This window comes from Larus michahellis, chromosome 1 (genome assembly GCF_964199755.1).
Source record: "Larus michahellis chromosome 1, bLarMic1.1, whole genome shotgun sequence".
NCBI classification, from domain to species: Eukaryota; Metazoa; Chordata; class Aves; order Charadriiformes; family Laridae; genus Larus; species Larus michahellis.
In genome coordinates, this window is record NC_133896.1 from 166,355,298 (window position 1) to 166,367,634 (window position 12,337).

The window sequence follows — 12,337 nt, forward strand, 5'->3', positions numbered from 1 at the left end:
TTTTTACATTAGTCACTGCAGCAGTTACTTAGGTAACACAGTTATTATTATGTACTGTAAATTTTTATGGCCTTGAATGTTTAAGGAGAAAAACAACTTCCATTCCAGTCTGTTTTCATTTGGGTTCCTATATGGTATTTAAGCTGTACAAATATATAATAGGAAACCAAAATTCCCAGCACTTTAAAGCGAAATATAAAGTGCAATTATACTACAGACTGTTAAGAGCTGGTTGTGTATCAGCAATGTCGTTTGCTCCCATAGAAATGAATAGCACTGCCAGCTGGTTTTCCCTCAGGCTCTGGCAGTGAGTTAGCCTTGCCTGAATTTAAAAGCTCTCAATGTGGGTGTTGTCGTGTTTCAAACCCCACCACAGACAATGGAGACTTGGAGTGGGATGCAGTTGCCTGTACACAGCCATTGGAGGCCTTCTCTCTCTTCCACATGCCAGAACAGTTCTCCAGTAGGTTCTGCACCATAGCTGAGACCCTCATGTGAAGACCCTAGATACCTCTCTGGACAGCCAATTGACCTCTGAGTCAGTGGATTCTAGGGAGTTATTCAGGTGGCTAGCTGTCTTGTTGTGGTCTAATGTAGAATCTTATGAGTAGCTTCTAGATCCTTCATTCGATACAGAAATAAATGAAACTAATGCCATTTTGGAGTTCTCTGGAGCACCTAGAAGACTAAAGAACTGCTGTAAAGCCCTTATGACATCTGTTAGCTCCTTGAAGATGCCTGAATAGTTCAGGGCATCTCACTTAGCATGGGGCACTTGTGTTTTAGCAAGTGAATTCTGCCTTATATTGACCACCTTGATGACCTCTCCATTGCTACCACGGGAGATTAACAAACTCAGCTCCACATAACATCCCTACTATAGACATTGAATAAGACACAGTGAATTCCATTTCTTATGTACCAGAAACGACATACACATGACATACATTCAGTGCAGAAGAAGCAAAACCCAAGAAAACCAACGAAGACATGTACACGATGGTCATTTATGATTGCTGCCAACAGACTGCAAAGCCATCAGAACATGATGAACTTGTGAACATCTACCCAGTCCTCAGTGAGTGCACCTAAATCCTAAATTCTAATAGCCTCAGTCACATTCACTTCAGTAGGGCTATTTGTGGAGGTCAGGTATGGACTGCTGAGCAGGGGTTAATCTAACTCAGCTTTAGCCCTCTGTGAGCTAAATATCTTGTCAAGCCTAAAGTTCTTCACAGTTGACAGAGAAACAACGGCACTTCCAGGGAACTATTAATGCAATTCCTGGCAGGTGTTTACATCAGACTGGGAATTAAGTGCTGAAAATGCCTATTTTCTTAACCAACTGGGGACGGATTCCTTGCTACTAAATCCTAATCCTGTGGCTGGAGTTCTCTATTACTGTGTACCTCAGCATATTCCAGTGTCCAGAGCGGGATCTGCTGAAGTATCTTGCAGGAATTCTTCCACTTTCCACAGTGACTAAGTACCTGCAGTGGTAATACGGGGTGGGGCGGGGGGGTTATGCATTTTGCCCTAGTGGGAAGCTGTGATGCTGCTAGGGCCTACACCCAGGCTGAGGATCCAAAAACTGCTGCTGGGTCTCCTAAGAGACACACAACCTTAGACTCCTTAGTTGATGATGGATACAATTTGATAAGAATAATCTTTTCCTTCTCCAGAATTATGAGAGGTCTTGGTTTTCCCATCAATGAATATCTGTAACTGGCCACTCAACCTTTGCTGTTTACAGGCAGCTGCATCATAGGAGCACCCTGTATTGCTGTCCCAACAACCTAGACTGATACACTGATATGACTGGGGGATGGGAGATAAAAGCAGGAGGAAAATATAGGAAATCTTTCCTAATGTAAAATATTTCGTTTTGACTAAAGAAAGTTCACAAAAGGGTCACTATCTGTATGAAGGTAAACCTTTTTACTCCTTGTATTTTACCACCTCTCTAACCACTAGTAATACACATAAAAGTCCATAAAATTGTCAATTTCAGTCTATTACAACCAAAGAAAAATGTATGAGATATTTGTCTTGGGAAATCAGTTTTCAGTCTGCTGTAACCTACTGTTTGTTACAAGTGGAATCCGGCGTTGCACACTCCTGTTATGAGTCCACAATATATGTGCGTGCTGCAGTCCAGCAAAATAAAAATAGCTGCAAGAGGCTGGAAAGAACTAATTGCCAGCAAAGTATAAGACATTTTTCTTTGTAGAGTGAGAATCACTATTCGCAATTAATTCTGAAATTATCAGAGCTTTAATTTCTCTGTTGGCGTCTCCACTTGCGCACAACTAATTTTGTTGCTGAAAAGACATTCTGTGGTCTGTAGTCACTTGCACAAAAGGACCCTCTAATTCTCTAGTGGTAAACGCTCTGGTGATATATTACAAAATCCATTTTTTATGGAAACTTAGAACTTGTTGGTTGTCCTCATATTAACAATACAAGAATTCATCACAGTGTAACACACCTTTCAGGCAGGTAGTCAGTCACCGTTGTTACCGTCACATTACTTGAAAGCATCTAAATGAGCATGGTTTATGCACTGCAAATGGGGACACAGGCCCTGCTACCAATTTTTAAACCATATTTTTTCTTTTAATATCACGTCAAAATGCTAAAGTGCAGAGGATGTTTATATAGTCACTATCCTTCTTTAGCATTAACAAGAACATTAAGAACTCACTTTTCCTTCTGCACAGATTCATGCACAGGCACGTGAAACGAAATGTGATCTTTCAGCTGCAAGAACAGTGTTGATGTATTTCCTGCTTAGATTCATCTTCCAGAGGCTGATAATACAAACTTTCTGTATATTGGGGAAAAAACCCATGTCTTTTTTGAGCAGAGGCTAAAACATCAAATGGAAAGAAGAGGATTTTAATCCAGATTTACAAGGGGAAATTGCCGTTGAGTAAAACTTGTGCAGCCTCTGGAATGAATTGTTTTTGTTGGAGACTAGCCATCCTTCTAGGTACCCGATGATACCACGACAATGAGTGTGATTAGAAGTATGATTAGAACCATCTATCAATATATTTTATAGACCAAAATCTCCTTTGTGTGCATTTGATTCATAGAGCCTAACTCCAAAGCCCTAACTCCCAAGTTACATTTAGACACCTACAAATTGGATGTCTGAGCTAATCATCCAGATTCTCTTTATACTCAGTGGGGAGAAATGGGTAATTCAGAGGGTAATTCAGATTCTTGTCATCTCCAAATGAGTATCTTAGGCAAGGTCTGGATGTGCCTAATTCTCTCCATCAATTAATAAAGGAGTGAGGTGATAGGTCAGACTTTGATATCAACACTAGAAACATGAAAAGCTAGGGCAAATAAATCCCACTTCATCTTAGTCTGGTTTGATATGGCACAGATGTGCAATCTTTAGCTTTCACATCCTGGTTTTCTGTACCCTGATAGCTGAGCTCAGGAACCACATAATGCCTCAGTGTACAGCAGCTGAAGACCTGTGACTATGCCATTTCTTCATCTTATTGTGTGCAGACAAATCCAGTAATCAGGAGAGGATTCTGCTAACACATTTCATATTCTCCTTCTCTGTAACAGGGATACATAATACCGTTCATACCCCTAAGACATTCCTGGAAGTGAGATGATGACTCTCAGTGGGTCTTCACACCCACCAGGTAAAGGAAGTTCAAACGGTAGTAACGACTACATTTTTGGAAGATGTTCAAGAAGGCACTGTGTTCAATGAGACAGGCAACGCATCAATATTCAGGCAAGGCAGTCACTGCATGGTAATCAAGACTGCGTTTTTTGGACAACTAATTAAGGTAGAGAGCTGTCTTTCCTGCTGCTGTTGGAAGACGGTCATTCCTTGCTCGTGCTGAGCAGGGTCCGAACAGCAGGCAGACCCATTCCACCTGAACACAGAGGCAACCACTACACTAAAGCTCTTCGTAACCGCCTCCCGCGCATTAGGAATGCAACACATCAGGCATCGCAGCATGCAGAACCACTCAGCTGGGGGATGGAATAACATTGCTGTTTTTAAAAACAGGACGCTGGCAGGTCTCCCAGGAGAGTTCTGACAGCCACCATCATTCATCTGCCTTTGCCACCTGCAACTGGTATTAACCATGAGGGAAAAAGTGTTCACACAGACTTAAACTTACTTAGATATTGCTGTGAGACAGAAACTGAGAATAAACAAGACCTGACACTGAGCAAACACCTATTTTTGGAGAACGAAACGAATCCTAAATCTGACACCAAATGACCACGACAAATGTTGTAAAATACATTTATTCATTGTGCGCATTGTGGCCAGACAGCTAATAAGAAACAGGACTCTGTTTAAACACACAAACCCTGAAACTGGAGGAGCCGTACACCTTATGTTGTACAGGAGTTATCTGCTGATTAACATCACGCAGGGTGAAATGGCAGGTCCGACAGCACCACATCCAAGGGTTTTGGGGGAGTAGCCTGTGGGAAGTCAGTGGCCTTCTAAAACACCTGTGTGAGCCTGTCTTCTTCACTCTTAAGAGTGTGACCAGTACCTCCTGAGCTACACAGGAGGGTCATTGTTTGTATCTTTCCCTATGGTCTCCGTATGCAGAAGGTGTTCAAAAAATGCGTCTCAGTATTTTAAACCCTCTGAGATTTATACCTACTGGATTTTATTCTAGGACCTCTTGAGAAGTAAACTGGTGAGAATAAACATCCTGTCTCAGGGAAATTGTGCTATCACTGCATATATTTAATATTTCTAGACTCCGAACTAGATGGATTCTAACATAAACTCCACTTTCAGGAGCCCATTCCCTGGGCAATTCAGATCAATGTCTTCGTAGTATACTGTCTTGTTAATTTTAGTCTTTTATAGTTAAAATGCAAAGCAGATTTTTTTTTTTTTTTAAATCGTATTTTCTAATTCATGTAGTTTTGGAACACTGTGAAGGAATTGTTCACAACAGATTTTTTTTTTAGGTTACTATTGCATTATTTTTATTGTAACAAAAATCATTACACAGTGGAATAAAAAAAATAATTAAGAATATGACTGAATGGACACTTAAAATACATCCCATTTTAGTCCTAAAAAAATGATTCAGGGTCTTTTTCTCATGGAAATTGAGACTTTATTTACTTTTATTTTAAGGAAAGCAGGAGGGAAGTTAAATGAACATTTTCCTACAAAGTGTGACACAATGGGTTCCCCTCCCCAGGGTGAAGAGCATAAAGATTTTCTTTTTCAGCCTGGGTGCATGCTCGTTCACTTATCTATGCAGCCACTATACTGTACTTGAATGTAAATCACTTGCAAAATGCCACGGCCAATTTCTCAGTTGCCTGTCTCCATAGTATGCCTGCGCATTATGTATTATATGGTTAATAGTGCATCGGCTCCCTTGTGGAAAATCAAGAAAGCTTCCATGTCCTCCTGAAATAAAATGTGGAATTATTTTATCCACGTCCAGCCAGGTCAGGCTGCAGCATGTTCTCGGGAGAAATTCCAGCTGAATTAAGGCAGCACTGTGCTGCATGCGGTGGATACAGAGGTACTCGAGGCAGCTCGAACGCAGGAGGTAGTACGGCTATATCAGCACGGTGCTCTCTGTAGACTAATTAGTCCTGCTAAGAAGCAGGATATAACGCTCCAAGCTAAATGCTTTGAGGTACTTCACAAGCGAGACGATACACATCTGCATGGTTCCTGCCTTCCCCTTGGGCTGTCCCTGAACCCTGCCGAGGAGACCTTCTGTCTGAAACCCAGGGACCTCTAACATTCACAAGCTGGAAAGCATAAGGGAATCTCCTTTATCAGGTTCCCACAGAGAAGCTCAGTGGTTTGCCCAAGACTGGACAGTAAGATGGGCTATCCTAGGGAGAGAGCCCAGGAAGGCCTGGGAGCTTGTTTCTCTTTCTCCAGTGCTATCTCAAGGCACAGGCCCCAGAGCTGGATGCCACCATGGTGTTCGCATAGCTGCACATGCATATGTGAGGTCTGAGACCATGGGGACACTTACACAAACTTTTAGCTCACTGCGGGAATACATACACTCCTTTCTGGGGGTCAGACATCATCCCTGAAATGGGAGAAAAATACTGGGAACAACCGGTAGCTCTGGGCACTGGGGCAGAATTGAATCATCCAGAATGCAAAACTACAGAAAGAACTGGCAGCATTTTAACCTACGAGACACACACAAAGTAAAGATGGTGAAGATGAAACTTAAAGAAGTGTTTTGCCCAGCATTGTACAAAGACAAATGGGAATGAAGGTGAAGAATAAGAATACCAGAGCTTACACCATGTTGCATTGTCCTCCAGATAGTCCTCTGGGAAGCAAGAGGGAAACAGATTCAGGGAACAGAAAAACAAAACAAAACAAAACAAAATAAACCACAGGTTATACCAAACAGGCAACCACAGAGAAGATAACGAGTCTTTATAAGCAGTTGATTTTAAATGAGAAATCTTAGATCATGCTCTACAGAAGCATCTGACCTCAGTGGTTAAAATTATTTAGCTTCTGACAATATTTATCTTAGTGAACTCCAGATGCAATTGCTCGATGCCTAGCCTAAGGTTGTTATTTTTTAGCACTTTGTAGTAGAGGGACAGGGAATAATTTCTCTGAGCTGTTTAAATGTATACTTTCGGTTGAGATGAATCATGCTTTACAAATATTTGACCTCAGTTCAGTTGCCTAAACCTATGTTTAGACAACTGAACAAAGACCTGTATTTCTCTCTGTTAACAGTAAAAACTACAATCATCTAGACTTCAGATTTAGATAGCTGGTTATCAGTATCTATACTATGGATCTCTGTATTGAATCAGGAAAGTCCTCATTTTTGCTTCTGTTACAGTCAGCAGAGAAATAGAATGGAATCCAGCTACGTAAATATGGGCATAGAAAATGAATTTAGTAGCTCTGAGGTATTCCATCTTACTTCCAGCCAGGTCTCCTGCAACTTTGTTTTCACATTTGGACATCTTAGGCATCTCAAATAGCATTAGGTGACTATGTTTATGTAGCTGAATTCCACACAGAGGGACCTGCAGAGAAAAGCTGGGGCTCAGTTCTGTTCTCCCTCTTTGATGCCGCATAGCAGGCATCCTCTAGGGTGTCCTACCTGGCCCTCAACTGCCAGTCCAGGAAGGCATGGGCATCCCAAAGGGTTGTCCTATCTGCCAACTCAACTAGATGTCTAAGATACTCCGAGGCCTCTCAGTGTTGCATAACTATATGTGGATATCTCGGTTGAGCTTTTCATTTCCCAGTCTGTGAGAGGTGTCTGTGGGTGAATCATTCTCCAAAGATGTGTCTCTCTCCATTGACTTCAGAAAGAGCCTGACTTTTAGGCCCTGTGCTGTGAAGATGTGATTGAATTGCCTGAGCGTAGGTATCTTGAATTGCTTGAGATGCTGCAGTGTATTCTACCTGGCTCCCCACTGCTGCTCCAGAGTTATATTGGTCTCCTCTAGTCCTGTGCCATATCTGCCAGTCCCACGTTTCAGATACTCTGGGGCGTCTCAGATGGTGCTTTACATCTCTGCTTAGACGGCTCTCGCAAGTTCGATGTAACTTCCTAAATACATCTGATGCCTTTTAAACCTTCTGTACCACCGCTTTTGTGGGATATTTATTTATTTATTTTTATTCTTCACATTTCTTGCAAGTTATTTTGATCTATTTCTTGTTTATTAAGCCTTACTGGTTGCAGCTATGGCAATAACACAGGGAAACTGCTCTCCTTGGAATGGAATAGCCGGATTAATCACACAAGTTCAGGCGAGGATGAAGGAGCACTTTCTCAGAAGGGTTCAGTGCCCGGTGATTTCAATGTAGGCTTCTTATGAGGGCTGCTTTGTGCGATTTACCTGGTAAAATATGCTCACCTGAATTAAGCTTATAAATATGAGCAGGTTATGAGGGATATGAGCAGGAGTTAAAAAAATGGTTCAGATATGCTACATGTTCGTATAAGATTGAGATGCAGAAGAAATATTTTCTAAACTTGTTCTCTTCTGAGGACATGCTGTCAAAGACAGATAAAAGCAAAACTGTTTGTCATTTCTTTTGAGGCTTACATAGCTGCATGTTTGGACTTTGCAATGACAGTTTAAAGTTAAGTGGTCTGACAGTGTTTTATGAATACAAACTCCAGAACAGACTTCTAAAAGCGCTAATGTAAGACTGAACAGTCAGCTGACTCACAAGGAAAGATTTGTTTCTTGTATCCATAATAATCAAAAGGGGCTTTAACTGTTTGGTGCTACTATCAAAATACTAATATTGCTGTACAGTTGTATCAAGCAAGCAATAGAAGGCGATCTGCGTGCAGACTGGAAAACTGCTGTGAGTGGGATTCTCCTTGTGTCCTGTTAGCGTTGCAAAGGTTAGGAGGATCTGACTGAAGCTTGTCCTCCAGGCTCTGTCGGTGGTTAATGAAGAGAGATACGTGATTCAGAGAATGATTCAGCACATTAAACGCTAAGGATCTAATGTAGGCAGGCTGAATGGTGTCCCCGCGAGGCAGGAGTGCAGCACTTATATCCTTCTGGATAAAATTACCCACGTTGGTGTGAGATGCAGGCAGTGACCTTTCCCAAGTGCTGCTAAGGGATTACAACTCTGAAACAAGGCCTTCTGCCCTAATCCAAGTAAACAGCCTTTCTTTGCTCCAGCTGAGGTCAGTGGCCATCTCTAACTCGAGGGATTGTTGGTCTCAACCCAAAAGGAGATAACATGTGCACCACTGCCATTTGGAGATGGATTTGATACCAACACTCGTTTTCAACAGGCCATGAATCATTTTTGATATCACCAGAAAGAAAAACAAATAGGTATTTGGCTTGAACACTTTTTAAAGTAAGAGAAGCAATGCTAAGCTCTTTGGTTTTTTTCTGAAATAATGTGTGAACAAACCTAGTTAAATCATACGGAGACAAGTTCCCTTTTGAAAGTCTCTAAGTTATTATCAGTTATAAAAGATTATCTGCATTGTCAATTTTCATTAGCTACAGTCTTTAAAGGCCAGCAGCATATGACACGTCTCTGCTGTATTCGGGGTGCTGCTTAGTATTTTGGAAGCTTGAAGTTTAGAAAAGATATTAATGTGTTTAAAAGTATTCTCCTTATGTGAATACAGAATGTTTCTTAAATCTGTCTTTTTCATTGCACAAATTCTTGAACTATCCTTACAACATAAGAGTAATCGAAGCTGAACTGTGCTACCAGCATTCCTTTTTATGTGCTCCCTCCCACTTCCTCTGTTTGCAGCCTTCAGCTTTGTCCGGAGCATGATGGAAACCTACAGGCTTTGGTGACCTTTCACTTTATCTTGACCAATTCTAGATCGAGATCCAAGCCTCTGCACTGAGCAATACACAAGGGCTGGTTCTTTCAATCTAAAGTGAAAGGGTAAAATTAAGAACCTGTCAGATATGGATTGAGCATTACCAGCTAGATTTTTACCCTGAGATCCTACACAGGGTTATGGATCTGCTATGGTAGAAAGACCGAAGTCTACAATAGAGGTAAACACCTTATTTTCTGCTTCTCCTTTTAGGATAACCAGGAGAGCAGAGAACTGATAAACATTGCTTTTTGCTGCAGGGTAACTCTATGTCCTGACTAGAAATGTCATGGTATTTTTTTTCAGTTGAATTGCAATGCAGATTGACAGAATACAGTACATAGATAGAATACAGAATAGATAGAAGCAACTGGAAAGACTTGGCACTGTGGAAGACTACAGTGATCGACAAAGGAATTTGCTGAACGGTGGTGTCAGGGAGATACCCAGGTCCTTGTCGGAATTAGTATATTTGGGTTCCTGCTCAGCGATTTAAGCTGCATATCGCAGAAACCTCTAGACATTTTAGGCTCACACTCAGAACCGTAGCAAGATATTTTGGTGCCCTGGTGCAGCCAGCCCCTGCCTGGTGCCCAGCGGGAGCGCAGCTCACCAAAAAGTCATACTCCCAAATAACGGGGGCTGTTTCCAGCTGGGCGCTCCTCTCCCCTTACTCTTGCTCCGGCCCTGGGCACGACTCTCTTCGGCAAGACGGACCAGTGCTGGGCAAGTGTTCAGCAATAAGCTCAGCAAGCGGAGGGTATGAGATACTGTCTGGTTTAATTCAGGTGCTTTACAACTCTTTAATTTTGCTCATTGGCTTTACCTCGAGATGATTGCTGAGACAGTATTAGCAGCTATAATAATTAGCCCCCTGTAAATCTATAGATGTATAAATAGCAGGAACATCGAAGTCTGAAATGTGAATCCAATGACTGGTAGTAAAGGAAATAATCTTATGCTAAAATCTTGTTTTCAAAATGATTGAATAAATAAAGCAAGATTAATGATCATTGAAGTTTTAGATCATTGAAGTTTTAGCTGATAAAAGTAAATTTTTGAGACGGATGGAAATAAAACAGTGGTAATTTTATAATTCAGTAAAGAAGTAGAACAAATTAATGTGCCTTTGCAAGTGTATATGTTCAAGAACTAGCTGCTAAAAATTGCCTTAATACATAATACCAGTTTTAAACAAATAGAAATGCCATAAAATAGTGCTGTAAATCACTTTTCAAAGAGAATTTATATTGCAAAGTACCTGTTGTGGCTCATCTGCAGGAAAGTTTATTCTCTTCTAACATTTCTAATACATAAAAAATGAGTCATATTGTTCTCCTGCAATGCAATTCTGTACCATTTGCAATGGAGAAAAAAAGATTTACGGAATGCTAGAACAGCTGGCATAGAAAATGTAGAGTCATTATGAAATTATTAAAAAAAGTTGTGAGAAGATTACCAGTCCTCTGCTATATTATCGAGCCATTTCTACTAATTCGAAATTGGAATATATTTCGCCTTACCAGCCTATCCAAACTTGTGCCAGCAGCAGTTGTAGGTCGTTCCTCTGGGTTATATGGTCTAAACCGGGTATTGAAGTTTTCAGGGACAGAACGGGAAGATCTCAGGGCAGGTGCTGGTTTAGGTTGGCCACATCCTTGGAAAACCTGAAAAAGACATTGTAGATTATATGAAAATCATTAAAAAAGGGAAGCTGGCATTTTATAGCCTCTTTATTCTCTCTTTCATACATTTGGAACCAGCTTTGATTGACATTTTGATAATAGTGAATTGAACACTCGCCCTGCATTAAAACTCAGATTAATAATTAAGCATTATTACTCAGTGAAGGTATAAAAACATATAGAGACCTTAAAACCCCCTTAATTTAGGAAGGTGATTATTGTAAGAAGTTAATATCTGAAAGCATTTTAATTGCTGTCTTTCCAGGAAGAGAAATGAGCAAAAAGAGGTCCTTTGTGGCAGGACTCAGTTGATAATTGTTTTAGTTTTTGTTAAAATGTGGTATTTACCCAGAATCACAGCTCATTCATAATCCCTACCCACAGTTCTTCCTACCTTGTAATTTTGTTTGTAGTCTCAGAGAAAAGGTCAATGATGAACTAGTCTTATAACTGGATTACTTTCTTATTCCCTGCCAATCTCTCCCTAGAAGAGGGGTGAGGCATATAAAGTGGGCAATAGTGGGAATTATTTTCTGCGACTGTGTTTGTTTTCTAGGTATAAAATATAATGTTCAGGGTTATGAAATTTTTCATATGCTTCCATTTGGAAAAAAGTTTCAGTAGCATTTATCTTGTAGGTACTAAAGGACACGGAGGACACTTTTGACTACTCGATATGAAGTATATATCCCAGAGGAACTCTCACAGAAGTTGCTTGGCTGAAAGAAGGTAGAATATTCAGAGAGTTAAATTTTCCAAGTGCTCTGATGAAGTAGGATCCTAGTGTTTGCCTCCATACCAACTTTTTCTGTTCTGGAATCATCTTTCTTTTCTTGTGCTCATCGCATTTTGGCTCTTTCAACATTTTGCCTCCATTCAGAAGAAAAATAAAAAAGTCAGAATTTATTTAAGGTATATTTTACAAAACCCTAATGCCAGAAACAAACTGTCTGTCTGAATGAGCTTTGTGGGGGTGAAAACTCTCATGCAGTTGCTGTGTTTTGTTTGTAGGACCGGATTATTCCTTTTTGTGTGGCAGATAAAATAATAGCTATGTTGTGAGCCAGTGATCAAAAAGACTCATTTCACTTTTAGACTTTTAGATTTTCTGCCTTGAGTGGTTCTCTCTGAAGTAGCCATGGATGTTGGGACTTTTGTTGCTTTCAGGATACATTACAATTGGCTCCTAGCTAGGTTTCCTGATGTTATATTTAGAGGTCCCAAATGATTCAGAATTTGCTAAAAGAAATGGATTCATACTAAATTTATGTCCAATCATCACGTCTGCTTTGG

General features: G+C 40.5%; 1 protein-coding gene across 2 annotated transcripts in view; it reads right to left on the reverse strand.

The window, feature by feature from the left end:
- GPC6 (glypican 6) overlaps positions 1 to 12,337 on the reverse strand; it is a 779,374-nt gene that overhangs the window by 50,971 nt on the left and 716,066 nt on the right. The window contains exons 6-7 of one of the 2 annotated variants that reach the window (XM_074563067.1): positions 10,883 to 11,026; positions 6,303 to 6,332 (exon numbers count right to left, since the gene is read on the reverse strand). In XM_074563067.1, the coding sequence (XP_074419168.1) occupies positions 6,303 to 6,332; positions 10,883 to 11,026 (174 nt within the window). The remainder of the gene's footprint in view (positions 1 to 6,302; positions 6,333 to 10,882; positions 11,027 to 12,337) is intronic. The other variant, XM_074563077.1, reaches the window with a different exon arrangement.